At 39.1% G+C, this 24,708-nt stretch overlaps 1 protein-coding gene across 2 annotated transcripts in view; it reads left to right on the top strand.

Annotated features, from left to right (window-relative positions):
• Positions 1-3,994: 3,994 nt before the first annotated feature.
• The window catches only part of glcci1a (glucocorticoid induced 1a), a 220,902-nt gene continuing 200,188 nt past the window's right edge, over positions 3,995-24,708 (top strand). Inside the window, exons 1-3 of one of the 2 annotated variants that reach the window (XM_073054166.1) lie at positions 3,995-4,670; positions 11,842-11,993; positions 16,192-16,221. In XM_073054166.1, coding sequence (XP_072910267.1) covers positions 4,271-4,670; positions 11,842-11,993; positions 16,192-16,221 — 582 coding nt within the window. In that variant the 5' untranslated portion in view covers positions 3,995-4,270. The remainder of the gene's footprint in view (positions 4,671-11,841; positions 11,994-16,191; positions 16,222-24,708) is intronic. The other variant, XM_073054167.1, reaches the window with a different exon arrangement.

Here is a 24,708-nt window from a genome sequence, read left to right as displayed (position 1 = left end):
TTCCTCAAAGAACATTGATAGTCAAATTCGCCACTATATAGTAACTCTGCTCAGTAGTACTATTAGTTTCTAAGTGCCTTCCTATAATATCTCTTCTTATATCCCACATTTTCTCCACCACCAATGGCAGGCTGCAGATTTCCCGTTTATTCCACCTTCTTTTCTTAAATAGGTGCCACTTTCCTATCAACAAGAACCATACAAGAATCCTTAAAATTTTGGAGATTCCATTTGCTCCATAGCAACTTTCCAAATCGCTGATCTCCCATGATCCTTGGGACTTTACAGTTTCCAGGCTCATTACTGTCCCAATTTTTTTCACATTCCCCTTCCCCCAATTCAGAGGTCTGCCTCTATATTTTCTCTCACCCCCTACTGACTGTGTGAGAACCTTCAACACCCCAGCAATTATTTTTGTTTCACAATTTCATCCATTGTTTGCCTCTCCAGCATATCATTTCTCATTCTTGCTCTCATTGTTTTCAAGCCAGTATAGTAAAGCCCAACCCTTCTCCATTGTGATTCCTATCTTGCAACTAGAAATAGTTTCTTCAAGCAATGTTTCAACATTGTTGTGATACAATATTTCCACCTAACTGTGCTCTGAATAAAATCATCAATTAATTGTTTTCTAAAATGCAGTTTGAAGAGGTTCCAACATTCTACTGATACAAAGGCCTTCATGTCCATGGATTGCCATTTAAACTTTAAAATATGATTAATTATAAATGTTTTCACATACTTTTTTTGCCTTTGCATTTGGGTTATGATGCCAAAATTTTAGACTGCCAGTTATTACACGCTTCCTCCAATGGGATGTAAGGCAGTTGAATGTTCATACCACAATCAGGATCATACATGGCCGAAACAGGTCCTTCAGCCGAACTGGTCCATGCCAACCAAGATTCACATCCAGCCTAGTCCCATTTACCTGTTTTCTGGCCTATATCCCTCTAAGCCTTTCCTATCTGTATACCAGTTCAACTATGTACTAAATGTTGTTAATGTACTCACCTCCTCAACCACTTCAACAAGCAGGACAGGCAAAGAAGAATTGGTGGATGTCATGTACTTGGATATTCAGAAGGCCTTTGACAAGGTGCCACACATGAAACTGCTTAACAAGGTAAGAGCCCATGGTATTACAGGATAGATACTAGCATGGATAGAGCAGTGGCTGATTGGCAGGAGGCAAAGATTGGGAATAAAGGGAGTCTTTTCAGATTGTCTGCTGCTGACTAGTGGTGTTCCACAGGAGTCTGTGTAGGGACTGATTCTTTTTACAATATATGTCAATGATTTGGATGACAGAATTGATACCTTTGTATTCAAGTTTGGAGACGATATGAAGATAGGTGGAGGGGCAGGTAGTGTTGAAGAAGCGGGGGGTGTGCTGCAGAAGGACATAGACAGGTTAGGAGAATGGGCAAAGAAGTGGCAGATGGTATAAAGTGCCGTTTTGGTAGAAGGAATAAAAGTATAGACTATCTTCTAAATGGGAAGAGAAGTTAAAACTTCTGAGATGCAAAAGGACTTGGGAGCCCTCATACAGCATTTCCTAAAGGTTAATTTGCAGGTTGAGTCGGTGGTGAGGAAGGCAAATTCCTTTTTGAGAGGAATAGAATATAAAAGCAATGGTGCAAAGCTGAGACTTCATAAAGCAGTGGTGAAGCCAGAGTATTGTGAGCAGTTTTGCACCATTTAAGAAAGAATTCTGAGGAGGTTCACAAGAATGATTCCAGTAATGAAATGCTTATCATACAAGAAGTGATTGCTGGCTCTGGGCCTGTAATCACTGGAATTTAGAAGAAAGGGGTGGTGTGGAAATCTCATCGAAACCTATCAAACATTGAAAGGCCTAGATGTGGAGAGGATATTTCCTATGGTGGGGCAAGTTTAAGACCAGGGGGCATAGCCTCAGAATAGAGGGAAGTCCATTTAGAACAGAGAGAGGGAGAAATTTACTTATCTAGAGGGTGCTGAATTTGTGGAATTGTTGCCACAGGTGGCTGTGGAGGCCAGATCATTGGGTGTCTTTAAGGCAGAGGCTAGGGTGTGAACGGTTATGAGGAGAAGGCAGGAGAATGGGGTTGAGAGAGAAATGGATTGGACATGATGAAAGAGCAGAGCAGACACAATGGGCCTAATGGCCCAATTCCACTCCTGTGTCTTATCTGGCAGTTCGTTCCATAGACCGATTATTCTCTGGTGAAAAATTTGTCCCTTAGGTTAATATTAAATCTCTCTGACCTTTAACCTACTCCCTACAATGTTAAGCGAGATGTAACCATTCACTTCATACTAGCAGTTACCAGGTCTAACATCTAACATTTCTTTGACAGCTGCATAACACCTTTGTTCAAATTGGCAATGAGCAAATATTTCTTCTGAGGCCTTACTGATGCGGAATTCGGTACAGCCTGAGGCCCAAAGTACTGTTTACATGTTTAAAGATCTAAAATCAAATCCTTGGGAATTACAGGGAGTGTGCAGGACAAGTGTCTCTTGGAGGTAAAATCGTGATGTAACTGAGAGTGGTGGGACATAGGTTTTGTCAAAGGGGTGTTGGAGTATGCTTCCAAGCTGGGTTGCAAATTGTATTTGCCAATCAAAAAAAAACACAGGGATAGTACAAATCACATTTTGCATAATGAAAACATAATTATGGTGCACACACGATTTAAAAGGCTTGGAAAATTGGCATTTGTCCGATTCCTCCAAGAGGGATGTGCCGCTATGAGTGGGTCATCAACAAAAAAAAGAATGTCATATGGAAAAAGGGGCGGTAAGCCATGCAACCCTTCGTGCCCCAGCCACCATTTATTAAGATCATGGCTGATCTTCTACCTCAACATTATTTCTTTGATCTTTCCCCAATATCCCATGATTCTTCTAACATTAAGAAATCAATAGATGCCTGCCTTTAATACTTTCCCATAGCAGGCTGGCCAATTTGCCCTTTGACGTTATCAATTCCATCGAAATTGGGTTCCACTCTGCAATGGGGGAAAAAAAATCCAAATTAAGGGGTCAATAGCATTAAATGGACGGTTATGCTTGGGAATAATACGAGGTGTTAGTTCCATTGTATTTTATTCTTGCTCGATCTCACCCACTTTATTAAACGAGATTTTGTACACGAGTTGGTAATTTAATGTTATAATTTAAACGGGCTGCTTCTGAGGAGCTAAATTCGAACATGCCGAGCGACATAAGCTTTCAATTGTGTGCCCCGCCATTTTCATAAAACCGTGGCCAACATATGTTGGGGTTTCAGTTTTGTAATTTGAAGGAGTATCGCGATATCCAATACAAATAAAAGTCAAGTGGAACAATAATGCACAATTTCACAGCTGGGTTTGGCGAGATTTATGCACAAAGGTAAGGGGTTGGTTTAAGCTCTAATGCTAGGTCCACGGAGCCAAACAATTTTAATACATTTCAGGAAGCGGGTGGGTGAACGAGTCTTCTCGCTTAAAAGTTAACTATTTCAATATTGTTATAATGCAAAAAAAAAGTAAATATCCTGTAATCAGCTGAGCTACAACCAATGAGTAACAAGAGTCCCAGCAGCGAGCTAACCTTGCACTGTGAGGACAGGTTGACTGTGGCTGCCAATCACCTGCGCGTCTCAGCTCGCGCACTGCCAACGCAGCGAACTCGGCTCAGGACTCGGACAGGTGATTGAATGAAGGAGCTGTCAATCAAACCGACGGCCCTCCCCAATGCTGCGCGAATAGCAAGTAGCAGAGGAGGATTGTGGTGCTCCAGTCTCTCGACTGGGAGAATGATGCTGACAATTATTGCAGGAAGTGGGTGAGACGACGAGCAAAGTAGCCAATCGAGTGGAGCGGCCCATCCGTTCCTCGCTCCGATCGGAGAAAATCAGTGTCGATCATGTCCAGCCCCGCCCTGCTGGAGGTGGATGCGGCGAGTCCGAGCCCCAGCTGGGATTCTGATTGGTGCGGAAGCTGTCAATAATCGGTCCCGGGCTGCTTCTGGTTGTCGTTTCTTGGGAGCTTGGCTGAGGACAGCAACGCGAATGAGTGAGAAGTGGATTAACTGGAGTCACTTTAACAAGCAGCAACCTGGAACCGGACCGATTCAGGCAAAAAGGGGTCATTTTTTCCCTAAAATAGCACCATTTGTGACAGTAACAAAAATATTCCTGAGCACCCAACGTACGCGGAGTGAAGACATTCGGCATTATTTTTAGAAAAAACAACATTTTGTATATTTTTAAAACAGTCCTGTATTAAAGGATCTCGCCATGTCGTCCACACAACCAGCGTCTCAAAGAGTGCGGCGCAATGGATCGCCTACTTCGAACCGCCTGCAGCCCATCAGGGCCACCGTGCCCTTCCAGCTGAGACAAGGCAATAACAGCCCGACCCGCTCTTCCTCCTCATGCAGCAACAGCGGCGGCGGTAGCTGCTCACCGGCGGCGGCGGCGGCGTCAGCATCGACAACCACTGCAACCATCTCGACCTCAACAGCGGCCACATCCACCACCCCCAATGGACAGAAACTTTCCCCGACCTCGTCACCCACGTCCTCGCTCTGGGCTCCGACTGCAGCTGTCGTCGCCGCCGACGGCCGCATGAGGCACAGAAGGTCTCCTGACAGCAGGAGCTCACCTGAGAGGAGCCCCGGCTCTCCTGTTTATAAAGGTACAGAGGAAAGCCAGATAAACAGACTTACCACTGTTAAATTAAAGGATTAAAGCAATGCACTTATTTGTAAGCTATTTTTCCCCTTCAAATTTGTTTACAGATATTGATTTTGCGCTTTTAAGTGTATTTTAGTACAACTATGTGGAGATTAAAATAGACAGGGGTAATAGGAATGTTTTTCTAACTGTTCAGTAAAAGTAGACAAATAAATCGTGTACCGATTCCAGTGCTGCACAAGAACATTTCAACGACTGGACCCGGTACTGTTTCAAACGTAATAAATCGCAATTATGTGTAATTTCTTCGTGAGGAGAGTACGGAAAGATAGCTGCAGGGTTTGGCGATGTTTATGTCGATGCAGAAACGGACTTAAAACGACATTTTGTGAGGTTCTGTGTCTGCTTTTATAAACAAGGGCATATGCCCTGAAGGATGTTATTTTTTCCCTTCAGGATTTAACCTATTGTGTCAGATTTCCCAGATTATCAATGCCTGAAAGAAGACAAATTGGAATGGCGGCAGTAAAGGACATTTACAATTTTTTGTTAAACTCGCGAACAAGAGATGAAGTAAGCTTTTGGTTGTCTGCATTGTTTAAAATAAGACGTAGGGAGCATATTTCAGTTAAGTTAGTAAAATACCATTCACAACATTGTTAAGGATGTCGCGATGCAATAATCCGAATGGCAATTTGTAGCACTTTAATATTTCTTCAAATATTCTGTTGTGAAATCCGGATTTCAGATTCCGCTTTCGGTCTCTAAAGTTGAGAAATGCTATTATGAAGCAGAAGTCAAATTGAGGGTCATTGCATCACTGAGGAGGGACCAAAATGAGAAGCTGCCTCATTTATCCTCTGTTTGCAATGAAGTGTATGCACTATTTCTATAAACGTTAGCGTTGCCCAATATTCTTTGATCACACTACAGAGAGCTTTCCCTCCACATAGAAACATGCTTAGCCGGTAATTAATAAGGTTAAATAAGGAATAATTTACATAAAATAAGAATACAATCAGGCAATTGTGAATGTGAGATGTACATCATTAATAGAGCATTTATGATCTTGTAATTGGCAGAATTGTTATAAATATAAATTCATGGCCGATACCCACCGTTTTGTATTTTGAACTTGAGATACGATAGTGTATAGAAAAAAAGTCATCGGAACATTTTTTTCCCGTATCGAATTGTTACGGCGCAACCCATCCTGCAAAACTTGATCGAGATCAGATTTCATCCTATTATGTATTTACTTTGACCGCCAGATTAAAATGTCACCTTTTCCCCCCCTGGCGTTTGTCGTTTACGAGATAACTGCGCTAATGGCACCAATGCACAATTACCAAGGGTTTTCGTTATGTATGTTACCTACTTGTATAGGATCACATTCTGAAACTTGGAGGGGTGGGGGAGTTGGCGAAGAAAAACGTGAATGAAATTAAAACTATCGTTTTAATCCTACGTGATTTAAGAAGCAATTCCGAATACGAATGTAATAATTTAAGGCTTTCCCAATCTATTCACTTAAGGTGGGGGAGAGTATTTTTTTAAAGAACGATAATGACATTCAATGCTGGAGAATGGGTTGCTTTATGCAGAGCTGCCGAATGCACTTGGCATTCAGACAGTAACACATGGACGAAGGGATTGTGGTATTTTAATTCATTCAGGGGCCGTAGCAAAGGGCAATACGGGGACTCTGCTAAGGCATAGAGCATCCAACTTGTACGAAATGCAAGTACTTGCAGAATTTATTCAGGAAAAATATTCATCATTGCATTTTAATTAAAATATGAAATCGATTTTCGCTTGCGTACCCGAAAAATAAGATCACGGTCGGCGGGCGCATTTCCCTTGCCCTCCACTGATCATCAGATAAGGAGATTTAACGTACAAAATCGGTGAGTTGTTCGCATTTGTTGTTTACAAAATGTTTGCTCTCTGACCTGGTTTCCATGGTTCGGGCATTAAATCAGTTGGTCCAGATCTCTTGATCATTTTCTCTAATGTGCAAAGTGAGTACGCAATAATTCCATAACCCCCCCCCCACCAAACAAAAATAACTCCCAAACATTGATTCACTGTTGCATCAGTCTTTCTGTACGTTATTTGTTATGTTTAATGATAGTGACCTTGATCTCATATATATAAATAAAAAGATGGGTCTCCTTGTGTGTGACCTCCAGACTGTCAATTGTAAGACTATTTTATTTCAGAAAGCATTCCAACAGTTGTAAATAACTTTGCAAGAGCTAGACTAAATGGTCCAGATGATAGTTGGCCATAGTAGTGTATACCAGTGAATCCAGTGTATGTGATTAAAGATTAAAAATGTAATGCTAAATGGTAAACAAATTTGGGTGATTAAATTTTAAATCAGATTTGGATTGAAAATTGTGCTTTGGGGGAGGTGGATATCAATAATCCAGAAGTATTTTTTTAAAAGGACTTTGAGTGGAGCTGTTGGAGGAAGTATAGTTTCTGGGAAGAGGAGGAGGTGTAATTCTAGATGTTATTTCATCCCATAGATCTTTAAGATTCTTTGTCTGGTATAGGATTTGAGTCTGCAATTTTGTAATTAAGATTGGTTAAAATAACCACTTTAGAATTCAAATGTTTGCTTTAAAATATTTATGTTAACAATTAAAGCTAACTTTGGATTAAAATTTTACCATCAAATCTATATTTTAGGGCATTAAGTTTTTGGCAGAATTCAGCTGTACAATATTTAAATATCAAAAGCTCTTAATGTTAGTAGAATGGAGATCCAGTCTTGTCAGCTATTTCTAGTAATTATTTCGTTGGGTAAATATAAATATTTTTTCCATTCTGGTTATTGTATTTATAGTTTTTTTTCTGTTGTGTCAGCCTGAACACCATTGGGGAAATAATTCCTATTCTTTGTAACCATTAAATACTCTAATTGAAATTTGGTTGTATTGTCCATAGTGCTGTCAAAGTTTACAGTATTGCAATAGACTATTGGGCCTAGACCATCGCTGCCAGCTGTCTGTTGGTGTATTCCAGACTAATATGTGTACTGAGTGAGTCTTGCTGTGTTTCAGATATTGATTAGATTCCCCCTTATGCAGTTGTCTCTGTTGTGTGTAACACAAAACAACTTGAGCTCCAAAACTGTTCATTAAAGCAAACTTCTCCGGATCTTTATTTTTGATCTTCTCTGGCCAGGAGAAGCCTCAAGAGATTGGTAGGCCTAAAACAGGGAATTGGAGAAAATACTAAATGGAAAGATAAAGGATGTGGATGAATAGAGACACCTAGGGGTGTAAGTGCATATTAAGCGAAAGATCTGGAGCTAAGGAATGTGGCAAAAGGAATTGACCTTTCAATTCATCAAGGCTTTTCTGCCATTCCAGTTCATCATGAGTACTGCATTCTGTATTGGTGAATGCTGGATCTGCTGACGTTTTCAAGACTGTGATCAGAAGTATTTTGTTGGGTATGAATTTGTTGTGATGCAGATCAAAAGTGGGCAAGCACCAATTTCCATTGACTAATTGCATGGCAGAACTGACTTGGCAAAATAGTTAGCATCTGTTCATGTGCATGTGTACCTGTATTCTCATCTGTTCGTCAAGATTCTTCATTCATTCATCACCTGTTTACACTAGCCTCTTGAGTTTCTTATTTATAATTGTTAATTTTAAAACATATTTTACAGCAAATTGTCAATTTAAAGTCATTTCTTTGAAAACTGTTAGATTTCATATACAATATTGAGAATTGTAGATTACCTAAGTGAGCAGTTTAAACATCTTGCAGTTGAAAATACTTACTGTTCTACCACATTGCTCTGTACCTTGATCTTGCACATTTTGAGGTAAGATGCATAGGATATCCCAGCTAGACCTGTTTCATTGGTCATTTTATGTGCAATTTTTAACATGTAGTCTAGTGTTGAATACAATAGCTGCATACCATTGTCAGCTGGTTACATTTTCTATCTTCTTCAGCATGGTGTCTGGCAGTGCTGCAAATGTCTAGGCACATAGTGCTGAACAAATTGTTTTCTGCATTTCAGTCAGCTTTAAAAAAATCTTCTCTTACTCTCTTTGATTTCATGCTGCACATTCATTCCATGGGTATGTGTAGATAAATTAATAGGCTTCATATTCTCACTACTCTTAAGGAATTTTTGGTTTAAGTGCCAATTAAAACTAAAATCTGAATGACCTAATAATTCATTGCTCAAGGATAGAAGTTTTGATTATTGCTTAAAGACATTCACAATTAATAATATCCCAGGGAGAGCTATTTAAATGAAACTTTTATGAGATCTGAGGGTACAGTATATAGAGTCCAGGTTATATTTTGTGTATTCTTCTCCACAGTTAGAAGGTCCACTTTAGGTAGGAAAGTTGGATTTTTTTGAGTTATTTTTCTTTTCCATTAGTAACCAAGATGAAATAATTCCTTGCATTTGATGTTCCATTTAATGCAGCTGCCCATTTGAGCTCTGAAAATCAAGTTAGGCTTCAACTGAACATTTTGGATCACTTTAATAAAACCTAGAAAATGCTGAAGCACTGAAAAGCGAATCAGAGTTGTAGCATTTCAGGTTGAAGGTTTTAATGCTCCAAAATTCTCTGCTTTTTCCTGATTTTCATTTTGCTTTACTAAGTTGGTTGGGAATCAGCTACATAATCACTTCAGTTTTTGAGTCATCAGGATTTCATATTGTTCACTGATAAGTAATGAGAGACTTAATTTAAATTGTTATTTTTTGCACTATAGCCTGCAAAGTGACACTTTTCACAACATGTAATTTCTGCTAACATTTTTGTGTAGATATTACAGTGTGATATATGAACTTAAAACACAGAGTACCTTGGTAACTGATTTTGTTGAAGTAAAATGTTAATGATTAATTGTATTTCCATTTAAAAATATCCTCTGTAAATTTTATTGCTATGCCTAGACTATTGACACTTTCTAATTCTAGGCTTAACTGATGTTCAAACTAAGAACTGGTATGGGGATGTTTTTGACTGTTTGATCTGTGGAAGAAATATCAAATTACTTTCTTGAGGGATGATAATACCTATATTTCTCTTGTTTGCATGGGCTCACAAACGGATGGGACTAAAGCATCCTTTGATTTCCGTATATAAGAGTGCTGCATACCTGTCATTATTGTATGTTATTGATGAGTGAGGAAATCATTTTCTGGTTTGGGAGAAAAATATTGTCTATTCGAGTTTGCATTATTTTCAAAAGGGTGAATTGAAGCCAAGTTTATTTCACTGCTGTTATATTTTTGGCTTTTAAGAAGAGGTATAAGCATTGCTTGGAGTAATGTTTTAATTTTTGAAAGTATTTTCTTTCTTTTATTCCTCTTTTCCATCTAATTTCCACATTACTGAGATCCTGGTAGACAGCAGCAATTCACCACACGGAAACCTGTAAATGTGGGCCCATTTCACTCCCCACATAGGAATATAGCAGTACGGCATCAATGTCTTTTTTTTAATACTCCTGAAATGATCTGAGGCTTTGTCTGAATGTGCTGCCCAGTTGTTTGATCCTTATTCCCTATTAGAAGCCTGTTCTATGGCAAAGCACACTGGAGCTCAGTGCACCACATGGGTTTTGCTGCTTTGTTTTTCTTTGTGAAATGATCTCCAGCCATGTGTAAATGTGCTGCCCTGTCGTGTGAGGCCTGCTGCTGGCGGCGTCACTAGAACTAACATGATGGAAGTAATGTCAATACTGTATTTATCTACCCTGGACGCTAACAGTGTAATCCTTAAAGATTATGTCCATTAACATCTGAATAATGGATGTTGGGGGCAGGGGGACAAACTGAATGATGAGAGTTCTCTGTTTGCTGTTATCAGTCACTCTTTCTTGGTTAAAATGATTAAGCCCCTGTTTTTTTTTGTAGCATCTCCATTATGTTGGGCATTATTGATTTAAGTTTTCTCTGTGAAAAGTTTTTGTGACTTTATGGTCAGTGATTTGCCCAGATTATTATAGCAGTTTTTGCTCAGCTCATTGGAAGGCAGAGTTGTGGTGCATTTCTATTAGTAGAGGTTAACACACTAGTTATTGCTGTATAGGCACATTGAATGATCCATACAGCAATAGCCACATGAACTAATTAAAAAAGCTACTGGGGGCTCCTTTGAAAGTTTGTGCCCGTCATTCTCCATTGAATGGAAAGCGCAGCCTCATTAATTCATGTCAACCTGCCCGAGCACTTCTTTCCTGTAGTATATTGGAGACGTAATCTTGTGTAGAAAGCTTGGATACTAAAACCTTTTATCAGAAGCTGTTCTATTTAACTAAATAGTTGTTATGTTGTACCATTTGCATTGCCTATTCAGAAATCCAATATACTGTAAGTTATTTTTGAAGAGATCCATGTTGCTAAATATAAATGCAAGAAAGTCCATTTTCAATTGCTGAATGATGACGTATCACAGTTTCAAAGTGAATCATTTTTTTTTTAAAAAAAGAAAATTGTTCTCTGAAAGTAGGATCTTTCAATCAAGTTGCTTTTGGAACAAAATTACAATCTAGACACTTGTCCTCCTCTGCAACCTAGCAGAAACATACTAAAGGGGGTTTCACCTTGTAACTCCTTGAGTGCCAATAATTTGAATAACATTCAAATTCTAAGCACTCTAGTAGGTTGGCATGGACTGCAGACCCCAGGGTTTAATGAAAGCCTGCAGGGCACATTCTCTTCTGTAAAAGAGTATCATGTGTAGCCTGTCATGGAATGACCAAAAAATAAGATTCTGTGGAAGCTGCTGTCAAACAAAGATAGAGGTTGTGGTTATTCTGGACATTTAATTTGGAGATTTATCAGAGAATGCATATTGAAGTTCAGAATGGTGACTAGGGATCCACTGTGGTTTATCTTGTTTCATCTTAACTTAAAATAGTCTGTGCACCCATGGAGAAAAATATACTAGAGGCTATTTAAAATGAGGGTGCGCGCTCTGTGATCCAGTCTTGTAGCCATGGAAGAGTAACTGGATATTGATGAATGCATTTAATGTTGTGAGGTTTCTTTAAACACTCATTTTTAAAGAAGGGTTTGTGTGCAGTTTTGCACTTTTATTCCTTTTTTCTTGTAAGGGATTGTTTTAATAATGATAAGAACTATATAACATCCAGTCTCCTTTCATTTTCCACAGTTGAAAGGTCCAAATCACAACAGATGAGAACCTCAAGTACCATTCGACGCACTTCATCCTTAGACACTATAACAGGACCATATCTCACAGGACAGTGGCCACGTGATCCCCATATGCATTATTCTTCATCCATGAAAGATAAATCTACACAGGTAAAGTGAAAATTGATTTCAGTTTTTATTGTGATGTACTTTGTTATATAATTTTATATCTGTTCTTTGACCACAATTTGTTGTCAGACTCCATCATTAATTGGTGCTTATTTTTTAAAATGCCTGTTCTTGCAGCGCTACTTGTCCTCAGTCGGTAAATGTAGGCTGCTGTGGGAAAGCATCAGGTCCAAAGGAAATAAGAATTGCTATGTTGTGACATATGAGTGTTTGCAGGTTTTGTGTTGCAGAGAGGGATAATAAACCAGATATGAAGGAATGGTGGAGCAGCCTTCGGGGCCGAATGGCCTAATTCTGCTACTATGCCCTTTGGAAAAAGCTTTGCTTTTTATTATGAGGTCTGTTGAAATCTAATCTTGTTGGGATTTTAGTTTTGAAAGTAATTTTAAAAGTATGTATATTTTTTGTGTTCCTCTTTTTGCAGCAGTACGTGTGTGTGCACGTGTTCTCTCTCTCTCATATATATGTGCGTGTGCTTATGTTACGATTGTGGGGCGGAGATTTGATAAAACGGCAGGCACAGATTTTGTTTTAGTTCAGGCTGGCGCTGACGTAATGGCAGTCGAACTGCCTGGTACTGTTGGGGCCCCAGGGGAGGTGGGGACTGTGGACTGTCCATACTTTCTAGAAGGAGATGAGTGTAGGGGAGCAGGCTGAATCACAAGTCAAGTCTCCCATAGCTGGAGACTTCAAAGACAAGGTTCTCTCGTTTCTGCTTAGCGAAGGGAAGGGAGTGGTCTGATTTGGAATGTCTATTCAGTCCCCGTCCCCCAGTGAAGAGTGAGAATTCTGAGGTAGTATCTGCCCTTACCTCTCTGGTGAATAAATGGAAAAATGCCCAGGTTCAAAGTCCTGGAAATCTTAGGCTCTGCCTGTTCTCAGGAACGAAGCCCACCCCCGAGGGGGAAGAGGAGGATGAAACTTGGGTGGAGCAGACCTCTCAGTTGTTAGATGAGTGGCAGTGCTCTGATGTTGAGTTAACCCTTTAGTCAAATTAAGAATTATGAAGCTAAGTTGTTTAATTGGATATGGTGTACTGTCTTATTTCATGGTACGATTTGTAACAGGGTGACACATCATGCAGTATCCACACAAACAGGAGGTTTTGCACCTCAATCTCATACGTTTGGTGGGGCCAGAGATTGTCTTCCCTAGACTTACACAGCTGACAGAACTTGAGGGTTACATTTATAACTCAGTCTGGTAGCATGCTGTAAGGGCTGCAGATCAGACAAGGATCCATTTGAATTTTGTCTTGAGCCTTAACTCAACTTAGTCGAGGCCCTTTGGAGATGAACTTTATTCATATCAAGCAATACCATTGTCATATTTCAATGGTGGTGGTGGTGTTTGAGATTGTGTTCCTGGTTTTTCTGCTCTCCAGTAGACCCAGTACACTGGAGAGTCCATGTTGGAAGCCTGCCAGGCCTGAATCAATTGTGCCCTTGTTGAGGAACGGGTTTGCCCACAAGGCTAGACTAGGATTTTGGTTTGTCCTGCACAAGAGTAGTTCAGTTATCAGACAGCTGTTATTTTTGTGGGTAAATCATATTCATTCACATTCCAGTTCTGGTTGTCCCACAATTTGTGATCTTTAAATAATTTGGATAAGCAGCCTCAAAGTGCTTTTTAATTGTTTAAATTTAGGAAGCCCCTTTTAACTGGAGGAACATTTGAGGTCTGCAGCAGAAAACTGAGTTGGTCCTTTTGATACTGGTTGCAAGGATATTCTTTCCACCGGAATGGATTTTTGGGCCTTTGACCACTATAAAGAGTTGATATCTGCAGCAGCTTGTAAATAGTACTTGGATTCCATAATTGGATCAAATAGAAGTAGTCATTACCACTTCTATAATGTGTTTTTATGATGTTGACAATTGGTTTCTGTAGTATTGCAACCGAAATTGACAAATTGTTGTTCTAAACTCCTTGAAACAGATTCTGCTTGCTTGCAGATGAGAACCTGTAAGTGTCTAGATTATTATAAGAGTGATCTGTTCCAATATGTCCTTGGTTAAAAGATCCTATTTACAAAAAGCAATTTTCTTTTTTTTAATTGATGTCAAAATTGTTTGGGAAATTTCCATTATGTTTGAATACATTTCAGAAATTGCATTTCAAGTTGCCCTATGAAAAATATTAAATTAGATTTTACTTTTGCAATGCTCCTGAAAAATTTTCCTTGCCTGAATGCCCACCTAACGTTTAGATTTAAAAAAATCAATTGTGGTGTGAAGTGTAGTGAACTAGACTGTGAAGTATTTTTCTCCATAGTTTGTAAGACAAACTTGTAGACTGATTTGATGCTAACCTGAAACTATTTTTTTAAACTTACCAAATTTTACTGTATCATGTCAAAGGTAAGAGAATGAATTTGTGGCTGAATGTCTTTCTTGTCCTGAGGAAGAGATTTGAATCTAATGCAGTTTGGTGAATTGAAAGTTAATATCTCTGGCTCTGAGGCTTGTAATTTGTACTTTTGCAGTTGAGTACAACTTTTTTTGATATTACTGTATTCATATGGGAAGGCTTGCAGTTCACAAGGTGGATTTGAGGAAAATGTGATTGGCACTAGTGCCATGGAATGTTGGATGCATCGAAACTAATATATCCCTCCATATTTTTAAGCACAACATGATGCAAGTTAGTGTGAAAACTGGGGATTGATGGACTCTGCAAACCACACTATTTTTATTCCAGCCTATCCAAGTGTGTGGCATGTCAAGAGCCCTGGGCATGCACGGTAGCATCTAATATGAAGCAGAGGTCTAGATGCCACTACTGAGATTTTTAATTGGATTTTCGTGGGTCATTTGTGCCGAAGCACCTCTAAAGTTTGGTTTTGCATGATTTTAAAGCTGATCTTAGAGCTCTCCTTTCTTCAGTTGGCCAAATGCCGTGCTGTTGCACTGAAGGTAATTGTGTGTTTCTTCTTCTATGTTTCACTTCACTGAGGAATGACTTCCATGATAATGGGACCTTGTTATCAACCTTTAATTGGCATTGTAACTTGACTGGTTGGGTGCATGGCTTGTGGATATTAAGTGTAAGCCCCATTTCTAATCAGTGAAGGAGTGCTGAAAAACAAGCGTTGCCAGTTTGCTATTGTGACCTTGGTTCTGGAAGTGAGGTGACGTGGATTGTGAATTCCATTTGTGTGGGATATTTGCTAAAGATTCGAGGTAGCATTGACGCGAGAAGGTTTGAGAAAGCATTAGGGTGAAAAAGCAGCCTTGTTTGGCACTGGTCTCTAAATTTGAGTCTGTTATAGTCTTGTTAATTAAGACATGTCTTGCATGCCATTATATGGATATACTTGACCTTCTGGAGGATTTATGACTGACCACATCCTGTTTCTTGTTGAGAAGGCTTTGGTATTCAGTACTAAAGCATGTCAATTAAAAAAAAAACTAGGTTTTAGTCACCAACCTGAGTTACTGAAGTGCCATATTTGTTGCCTCATAAATGCCCCTCTGACTTTTGATTGCTTCATAGGCCAGGGATTAAATTATGTCGCAGCTTGAGGCCCTGATTCCTCAGTTCTTCCACTCCTGACACTAGATCCCTCTTGTTTTCAAGCCAATGTTCTGAGACTGTCACTCTTGTGGAGCCATTGAGAGCGGACACAAAGGAGCTAGTTACCCACTTGACAAAAGATCACACTCTGCTGTTTTAATCAGAAGTAAGTCGTTCAGATATACTGGAAACTGCTTTGATTATCCATAAAGAATAAAGCAAAAAAGGAGGCTTGCCAGTACTTGCCAGTCATGTCTGTCACTTGAGATGGAAGCAAATTAATTGTATTCTTGATGTTTGAATACCTGGAAGAGAAGGGTTTATTCAGACAGTACAAATCTATAAATTGGATTTGTGCAGAACCCTGTTAGTGAGGAATCATGAACATGAGATTCTGCAAATGCTGGACGAACTCAGCAGGTCTTTGGAGAAGGATAAACAGTCGATGTTTTTGGGCTTAGCCCCTTCATCAGGATTGAAATGTTGACTGTTTATACCTCTTCATAGCGTCAGCCTGGCCTGCTGAGTTCCTCTAACATTTTGTGTGTGTTAGTGAAGAACTGTACTAATGTACACATCTTCCCGCCTAGATGCTGTGCCTCATTTAGCTTAAAACTTTTATAATTATGGTTGTAGGCTCAACAATGTGGTTCTCTTCTCACAGACTACTACAGCCTCTTCAAACCCAGTGAAGGTGACGTATGTCTTCATTTGCTGTCTTATTTTGTAATCTTCCTATGATTTTTGTTTCTCTTTGTGTTTTTATTTGCTTTCTTTTTCCATTCTATTCACACATTCTTGATTTTTATAATGTAGTGAAAATCTGAACCAATCAAATGAACACTGAGCACCGGTGTATAAAATACAACTTGCCCCTAATTGGCAATTTTGCATGTTAAACCACTTATGGCGTAATTTTAAAACTGCAACATATAATGTTGCAGCTTTACTTTTTTAATTGTCTGTGAAATCCAAGTTTATTTTTAAGGATGAATAAAATGCATTCTGAATTCATTATTGAATTTGCATGTTAACTTAAGGAAGTGCTTGTGAAACCTATAAAGGAAGACTCCAATAAGAATGTTGCATGTAGATGTAGGGCACGTTGTTTCTTGTCTAGTTTCTTCCTCTTCAAAAATAGCCTTGGTGATGAATGAATACAATTGTGATAGCTATCAATTAATAGTTTTAGATGGTTAACCTTTACAGCTGTAGAAATAGAAACATTCAGGACTCTAGATGTGGACTTTCAGCATTTATCCTTCCAGATTACCCCTCAGCAATGAGCTGCTTTTAAAACTGTAGCCGCTGTCATAAAGTGAGAGGTATGGCAGCTAATTTATGCACAGCATGCTTCCACAAACAGCAGATTTAAAAGAGAAAGCAGCAGAAGTAAGTCATCATTCAGTTTGGTTTTGGTAATGTGGCTCAGGGTTAAGTATGCTCGGGACTTTATACGGTTCCTGAGCTCATTGCTTCATATAAATTAGGAACAGCAGTAGTCTGTAGCCTCCGGATCCTGCTCTGAAGCAGATGGTTAAAGTTTTGTGGGGCTGTGTGCAAACGACTGGGTGTATGGAATGACCTAGTATCTGTTGTTGGATCGTCTTCGGCACTACTTTTACCTCTTGAATGTTGGTAAATGTCTATTTGGTCAGTGAAAAGAGCATACAAATTTCAGAGCATTAATTCAGGATGTTGGGATGTCCTGGATGGCCTGGTAACATTAACTGCAGAATGCATTTAAAGCTCTCCATCTGACATCCAGCTTGATAAACGGGCTAATTGCCCATTGGGAGGGGGAAGAGTCAGGAGGAAGTGGATGCAAGATTGTAGGAGATTGCAAATAATTTGGGGAGTTAGGTATGAGGTGGGGGAGTTCCTATGGAGATCTCTGATTATAGTCAAGGATCGTCAGCTTGTGAGAAGCAAAGCTTTTCCACTTCATTGATTTAGTCCTCATTTTTGTTTTTATTTGCTCCAATGCCTAACTCCTGGCAAATTGTTTTTTTTTTTGCAGGTTGAAATATGATTAAAATGGTAAAACCTCTTATAAAGCCAACTGGTAGTTTTGTCTTGGTAAAATTGATGGCAGGGATGGGAGGTAGCTTCAGTTGGAAGTGAACTGAGATTAGGTTTAATGTTTCTGGAGTTGCCCCTTTCCTGTTGCTCTATACTGATTACCAATAAATATACTTAATCCCAGTAGCAAATGACACACTGCAGTACCTGGCAGTTTGGCCAGTTGTATTTGGTGATGGATCAACAATCCAGATTGACATTGGAACCAATCATTCTAACTTAACAGAGTATATAATTGCATAGCTACCTACTAATCTAAAATCTGAAACTCAAGACCAAAGACTGTTTTGTATAAACTTAAAGCTAACAAAAGAATGCAGAGCATTCTGACAATTCTTCTGTGTTTGACTCGCTCATACTGTGAGTGAGAGCTTGCTTGCAACTAAGAAATTGAATGTATTATGTAAAATCTTACAAAAATTGTTAGATTCTGGTGTTCTACTCGTTGTTTGGAAAAATACTCATGTGGCACCCCTCTTCAAAAACAGAGGTACAAAGCAGATAAACGATAGGTGCATAGTTTAACATTTATTTTTGGAAAATATTAGTTAATAATTAAGGAAGTGAGAAGAGCATATTTGGAAAATTATGACATGAAGGGAAAATGCATTTGGCAATTTTATTAAGAGTTTTGTGGTCGCAATCTGAGAAGATAGTGGAGAAATAATAGATGAATTGTATCTCCAGAAGAGATTTGACATAGTGCCCCTCCAAGAGTTAAGTTGTAAGATAAGAGCTCATGATAATGGTAATAAAATATTGTCATGGATCTTCTCTAGCAGATCCATTCTTATGTTTGTCAAAATTCATCCTTATAAATAAATCAGTTATGTAACTATTCAAGGCAAGTTTGTACCAAAAGCATGATAAGATGTAAAATAAAAATGCCAATGTGTGATTAAGAAATTGGAATATCAAGTTGACCCAGGAGGGATTCAACATGGTACTTAACACGTTTAAGTCACAAGTTCATGATATTTTGACCAAAATAAAAGATTAGCTGACAGGCAAAGTAAAGTAAATGGTGTTAAGGGGGTAATTTATTCACTCAGCAACCTATGACCAGTGGGGTACCACAGAGGTCAGTGCTTGTGACTGCAACAGTAACATGTATACTACTGACTTAGAAGAAAGTGGATGTTTTGGTAGCTAAATTTGCAAATGGCACAAAAATAAATGGGAAGGCAAATTGAAAGGAAAATGTTGGCCAAGTGAGTGTCATGTGGGGAAAATGTGGAATTCTTCATTTTGTAAGGAAGAACTAAAGAACAAAGTATGACTTAAATGGAGAAAAAATTGCACAGAGATTTGGAAGTTCTTATGCATGAAATACAGAAAGTACACATGCAGCATGTGGGAGTGAAGGATAATGGAATGGTCTTTTCTCAAGGAGGTTAGAGTATAAAAGGAGGGAAGAGTGACTGCAACTGGACAAAGCACTAGTGAGACCATTTATAGTGTGTGAACAATTATAGTCTTCCTTTATTTATTTCATGAGGTGTATCGGGGAAGGTTCACTAGGATTATCCTGGGTGTGGAGAGTTTTTGCTCAAGGAAAGGTTCATCATAATGGTTCTGCTTCTATCTTTGCATTCTGCAATCTCCCACTGAAGACCCACTGCTTGTAGTGTATGGCATTAAAATCTTTACAGATCCCAAAATGGGGAAGATTTGCCACAGTAATTACAGTTTCATGGTTTGAGCCTAGTTGGATTGGGATGGAAGAGGGGCATTTGCTCTCTAATGAGAATGCTATAAATACGTAAATGCAATATTCTAAATACAAAGTTAGAACTTCTTTCACTATTCACTCTTTCAGGAAGTTTTACAAATGAGTAAGTAATGTATCTCAACCATTTCTTCGTTTTGTTTGTCACCTTTGTCTCTGTTACACACTGTATGGGCACACTGGGTTCCTGTAACCCACGCCTAGAAAATCAGGTTAAAATTTAGATTTTTTTCTCCAACTCTGTCAGTTTCTATTTCGTACCATAGTTTTTCTATCTATCTTTTTAACAAAGACGTTATTCTGTATTTGATGTTAGTGGCTTTATTTACGTGTGAAGCTTGGTAATAAGTACCAGCTGTAACTGGATAACTCGTGCAATGGCATTCCTAATGACTTCCTCGCCATCTCCCACTTTTCCCTTTCACAAAGCCCGCAGGGACGTTGGGGCCTCTTATGTTGTTGCCACTGATATTTTCGTATGGTCAGAATCCATTCTGTGTTCTGATGGTGTATGTCATGACAATTTATTAAAGCATTTACTGGGAAGTCTTGCATAATTAAATTGAGTTTAAAAGATGGGCATTGTCACAATATCACTTACATTCTCAGTGAGAGTGTTGTTAAATAATGTGATCAATGTGCTTTGGTTAAGGTGAGGTAAATTTTGCTTAGATCCTGATAAAGTTGGTCTTGTAGGCCATATGTCGACAGAGATGTTCCTTTCCAAGCCCAGTAACAGGCCATCGGTATTAATTTTGTTGGAACACGCACATTAAAAATTTCTGTAGGGATGATGTTGATTATTTTTGTTTTTAAAGCTAATGGCTTAGCATAATGGGGGCAAGAAAAGGTACAAATCAAGCCCAAAAAGGTAAGACAGAAAGCTTTGTTTTGCACAGGTTCATTTGACTGGCGTTGACAGTATTTCCTTGTAAGCACATTCTTCAATGAATGACTACTAATTTAGCACTAATGTCTGATCTACTGAGATTACTTTGAGGAAAGTTGGGAGTTGCAAGGACATAAAACACAGTTAAAGGCCCTCATCACCCATTTACACTTACCCATTTTATTCTGCTCTCAATATCTGCCCACCCCACCTCCCCCAGATCCTTTGCCAGTACATGGGGTGCAATTTACAGTGGTAATTTAACCTATCAACCTGCAGCTGGAGAACCCAGAGACAGCTCGATATCACAGGGAAATGTGCAAACTCCACATACCACTGGATTTCAGGACTGAACTTGGATGTGGATTTCTGATGCGGCAGCTCTTCTCAATGTGCCTCTGTTTGGAATGAGGCACAGCAGATAGTTCATTTGGGGATGTTCTCATCAGACTGAGGCCCAAAGTGGAAGCTCAACCATTTAGTAATGTAATGTCTGTTTTGTTTTAACCTCAGTCCTACTTTCCTGTGCAAACCCCATTTCCTGTTGTCCCTAGTATTTAGACATTTAATACTGTTTGTCTTGAATATATTGAATGATGAAGCCTCACGCATTCCTCTCGGTTAGACATTTCCAAAGAGTCAGGACTTGTGGATGGAAATATTTCCTTTCCTTTCAACAAGGAATGGGACCCTTTAGTTTGAAACTGTGATTCTTGTTTTTAGACAGCTAATCCAGGAGAATCATCATTTATGTATTTACTGTTTCAAGCTCTGTTCTTTAAAACAATGTACAGTAGAAATCAAGTGGAGGGACATCTACTGTTAGTCTCTTACTCCACAGCATGAGCTCAGTGGGCTGAAGGGCCTGTTTTGGCATTGTATCTTCCTGAGCTCTGGAACAACCACAACTTTCAAAAGTTGCTGTCAATCGGTCATCCACTTATGTAATTCATTGAAATATTGGTCATGTACATTTATAATGGATTAGCTTTTCCCAAGGGGGAAATTAAGTCTCCATCACTACTGTTAAAATCTGAGGTCTGATTAATTTCCACTCACTGGCTTTGGTACTTGGCACAACGAGAAAGAAAATGGGCCATTATAAAATCAAAACTGTGTCCAATGGATCTTGATTTCATGTCAAATAGAAGATGAGTAGTAACTTAATTTAGCGGGAAATGATGTGTTAATTTGTCCCCCATCAATTTTTGCCCTGCTGCAATTATGATTCTTGCAGACATTTGGCTGATCTAACCTGAGAGGGCATTCTTCATGTTGAATTTCTGACATGCATGCATGCCTACAAGCTAGCTTGGTTGTCTTGGTATTCGGTCTAATTTGCTGTGGCCTAACTGTTTACATTTCCAGCATGATTTGTGGATTAGCTGTCAGGAAAGGAATTCCCTCCTCTGCTCAGTGGCACTGAAGCCAGTTGTACTTTTGCATCTTTAATCCAGTCTGGGATTAATGAAGGGAAGATAAATCGGGTATTAGATTTGGAACTTGCTAATCATTGTAGCCTAGCTACTCAGTGCATATGTGCAAGCAATAGACAAGCCACTTGATTGACATCTTAGTTTAAGCCTTTATTTTTATTAAAAACAGTCTCTTAGTTTAACTCATAAATTAATTTAAGTCTTATAACAAAAATGTCATAAGTTAATATTTGTTGATAAACCTCTCTTTTTAAAGCATGAATAATTCTAAACTGGTGTCAAACTTATCTGAGATGTCCCTTTGACTTGCCTTGTCCAAATTGGAAAGAAATAGAGTGATTGTAAGTAAAGATAGGACCTGATTTTTGTGCTTCTGTCTCTTCAGAGATTTTTCAGCTGTTTTTTGAGTGCCAAATATGAAGATTCCAAATTACTAATGTTGAATGATTCTGTCCTATTAACAGATCACAAATCATAACCTTAAAGCATTTATAGCTGCAGCTACTAAATTGTCAGTTTAGAAGCCTATTTTGTTTTCAAACTATCCTGGTAATCTGATGTTCCTTGCATATTCGTTTTTTTCCCCCAGAAATGGCATTGGGGTGTCAGTCAACAGTACGGATGGCAGGGAGGAATGGGTATTGTGGTACTTGCTCTGCAAATTAAAATTGAGCTTCAGGGTGATTTTTGAGAATTTAGCGCAAATTTAGAATGCATTTTCCAGCTTTACATTGATCAATCTCTGTATACACTGAGATTGATTGCATTAATTAGTGGACAAGCATAAATCAGTACTACCTTGATAATTCTTGCTCTTACTGGTGTGCATAAGCAAAACTGAGTTTCTGTGGAAGTTCTACAGTTTTGGTTAGTTTTCTATTAGCAATGAAATAGTGAACATGAAAAGATGATTCCTCTTTTGAAGCAACTGTGTCAATAGTATCTCTGAATGTATGTGGGACAAAATAATCTAAAACACACTCTATTTCCAGCTCTTGCAAACAAAGCACAAAGTGAATCAGTTGGATTAATCAGATTAATGGAATACTAAGTAATTGAATAACTTGAAACATATGAAATGGGAAACCTGTTCTGAAAGATTTTCTTCATTATCTGTACTTATATAATTGTTTGGTGGAACCAAGATAGACTTGCCATAGTATTTCAGAAATCAATGGTCTGATTTGTGTGAAGAGACTTTGGTGATTAACCTATCTCAATTCAAGGCCAAGATAATATTGCAGAAGCATTTTCAAATTGCCAGGTGTAAATGCCATGTAAGGCTCTGTGCACTCTGGATGAAATCACAGGTTATTATACAAGCGACTTGGATTGAATATTTTTCCTGTGAGGTACTAAAGAATTAATGTTATTAGTACAACTTGCCCTCCTTGTAGGATGATTTGCCTGTTGCTCAGATCCTTCTGGTTCAATGGATGATGACGTAATGAAACGAGAAGGCTGGAAAATAGTCTTTTTTTTGAGAGAATGATTGTCAGGCAGAGTAAAGATGGTTTAATATAAAATTCTTAAACTTATAAAGCACATAAATTGACAAAATATATTGTTAGAAATTTACTTCCTTTAATTTTAAATATTCAGTTATTTTCATAAGAACATAAGAACATAAGAGATAGGAGCAGGAGTAGGCCAATCGGCCCCTCAAGCCTGCTCCGCCATTCAACAAGATCAAGGCTGATCCAATCTTAACTCTAGTTTTCACCGAATCCCACAAAGCAACAGTGCCAACCAACAGGGCACCATGCCGCCCATTTTTATTATTCATCCCGCCCAAACCCATGTGATCACCCGGGGGAAAAAAACCGAGTTGCCAATTGAGGAGAAAAAATCTGGAAAATTCCTCTCCGACCCATCCAGGCTATCGAAAACTGGTCCAGGAGATCACATGGCTGATCTAAACCTAGCCTCATGTCCACTTACCTGCTCGCTCACCATATCCCCTAATGCCATTTTTATCCAGGAAAATGTCTATCTCCATTTTGAATTTATTGAGTGTAGTAGCTTCCACAGCTCTCTGGGGCAGTAAATTCCACAGCCCCACTACCCTCTGAGTGAAGAAATTTCTCTGCATCTCAGTCCTGGAACGGCATCCCCTTATTTTAAGATTATGCCCCCTAGTCCTAGTTTCACCCATCATTGGGAACATTCTCCCCGCATCCACCCGATCAAGCCCCTTCACAATCTTATATGTTTCAATAAGATCGCCTCTCATTCTTTGGAACTCCAATGAGTAGAGTCCCAATCTACTCAACCTCTCATCATACATCAACCCACCCATCCCCGGAATTAACCTAGTGAACCTTCTCTGCACTGCCTCGAGAGCCAGTATGTCCTTTCTTAAATATGGACACCAGAACTGCACGCAGTACTCCAGGTGTGGTCTCACCAATACCCGGTACAACGGCAGTAAGACCTCCCTGTTCTTATACTCCATCCCCCTAGCAATAAAAGCCAGCACTCCATTGGCCTTCTTGACCACCTGCTGCACTTGCATACTAACTTTTTGTGTTTCCTGCACCAGGACCCCCAGATCCCTTTGCACAGAAGCACTTTCCAGTTTCTCTCCATTTAGATAATAACTTGCTCTATTATTTTTCCTGCCAAAGTGCAAGACCTCACACTTGTCAGTATTATATTTCATCTGCCAAATGTCTGCCCAATCACTCAGCCTATCTATGTCCCCCTGCAGGGTTTCAATGTCCTCCGCACTCATTACACTCCCTCCCATCTTTGTGTCATCAGCAAACTTCGATACGTTGCACTTAGTCCCTTTCTCCAAATCATTAATATAGATTGTAAAGAGTTGGGGTCCCAACACCGACCCCTGCGGAACACCACTAGTCACCAACTGCCAGTCTGAGAATAAACCATTTATCCCAACTCTCTGTTTTCTGTTAGAAAGCCAATCCTCCAGCCATGCCAGAATATTATCCCCAATCCCATGATTTTTTACTTTAAGTAATAATCTTTGGTGTGGCACCTTGTCAAATGCCTTTTGGAAGTCCAAATACACCACATCCACTG

The sequence above is a fragment of the Hemitrygon akajei genome, chromosome 8 (genome assembly GCF_048418815.1).
Source record: "Hemitrygon akajei chromosome 8, sHemAka1.3, whole genome shotgun sequence".
Lineage (NCBI taxonomy): Eukaryota > Metazoa > Chordata > Chondrichthyes > Myliobatiformes > Dasyatidae > Hemitrygon > Hemitrygon akajei.
Note: the sequence above shows the minus strand (reverse complement) of the source record. Positions and strands in the feature narration are given on the sequence as shown.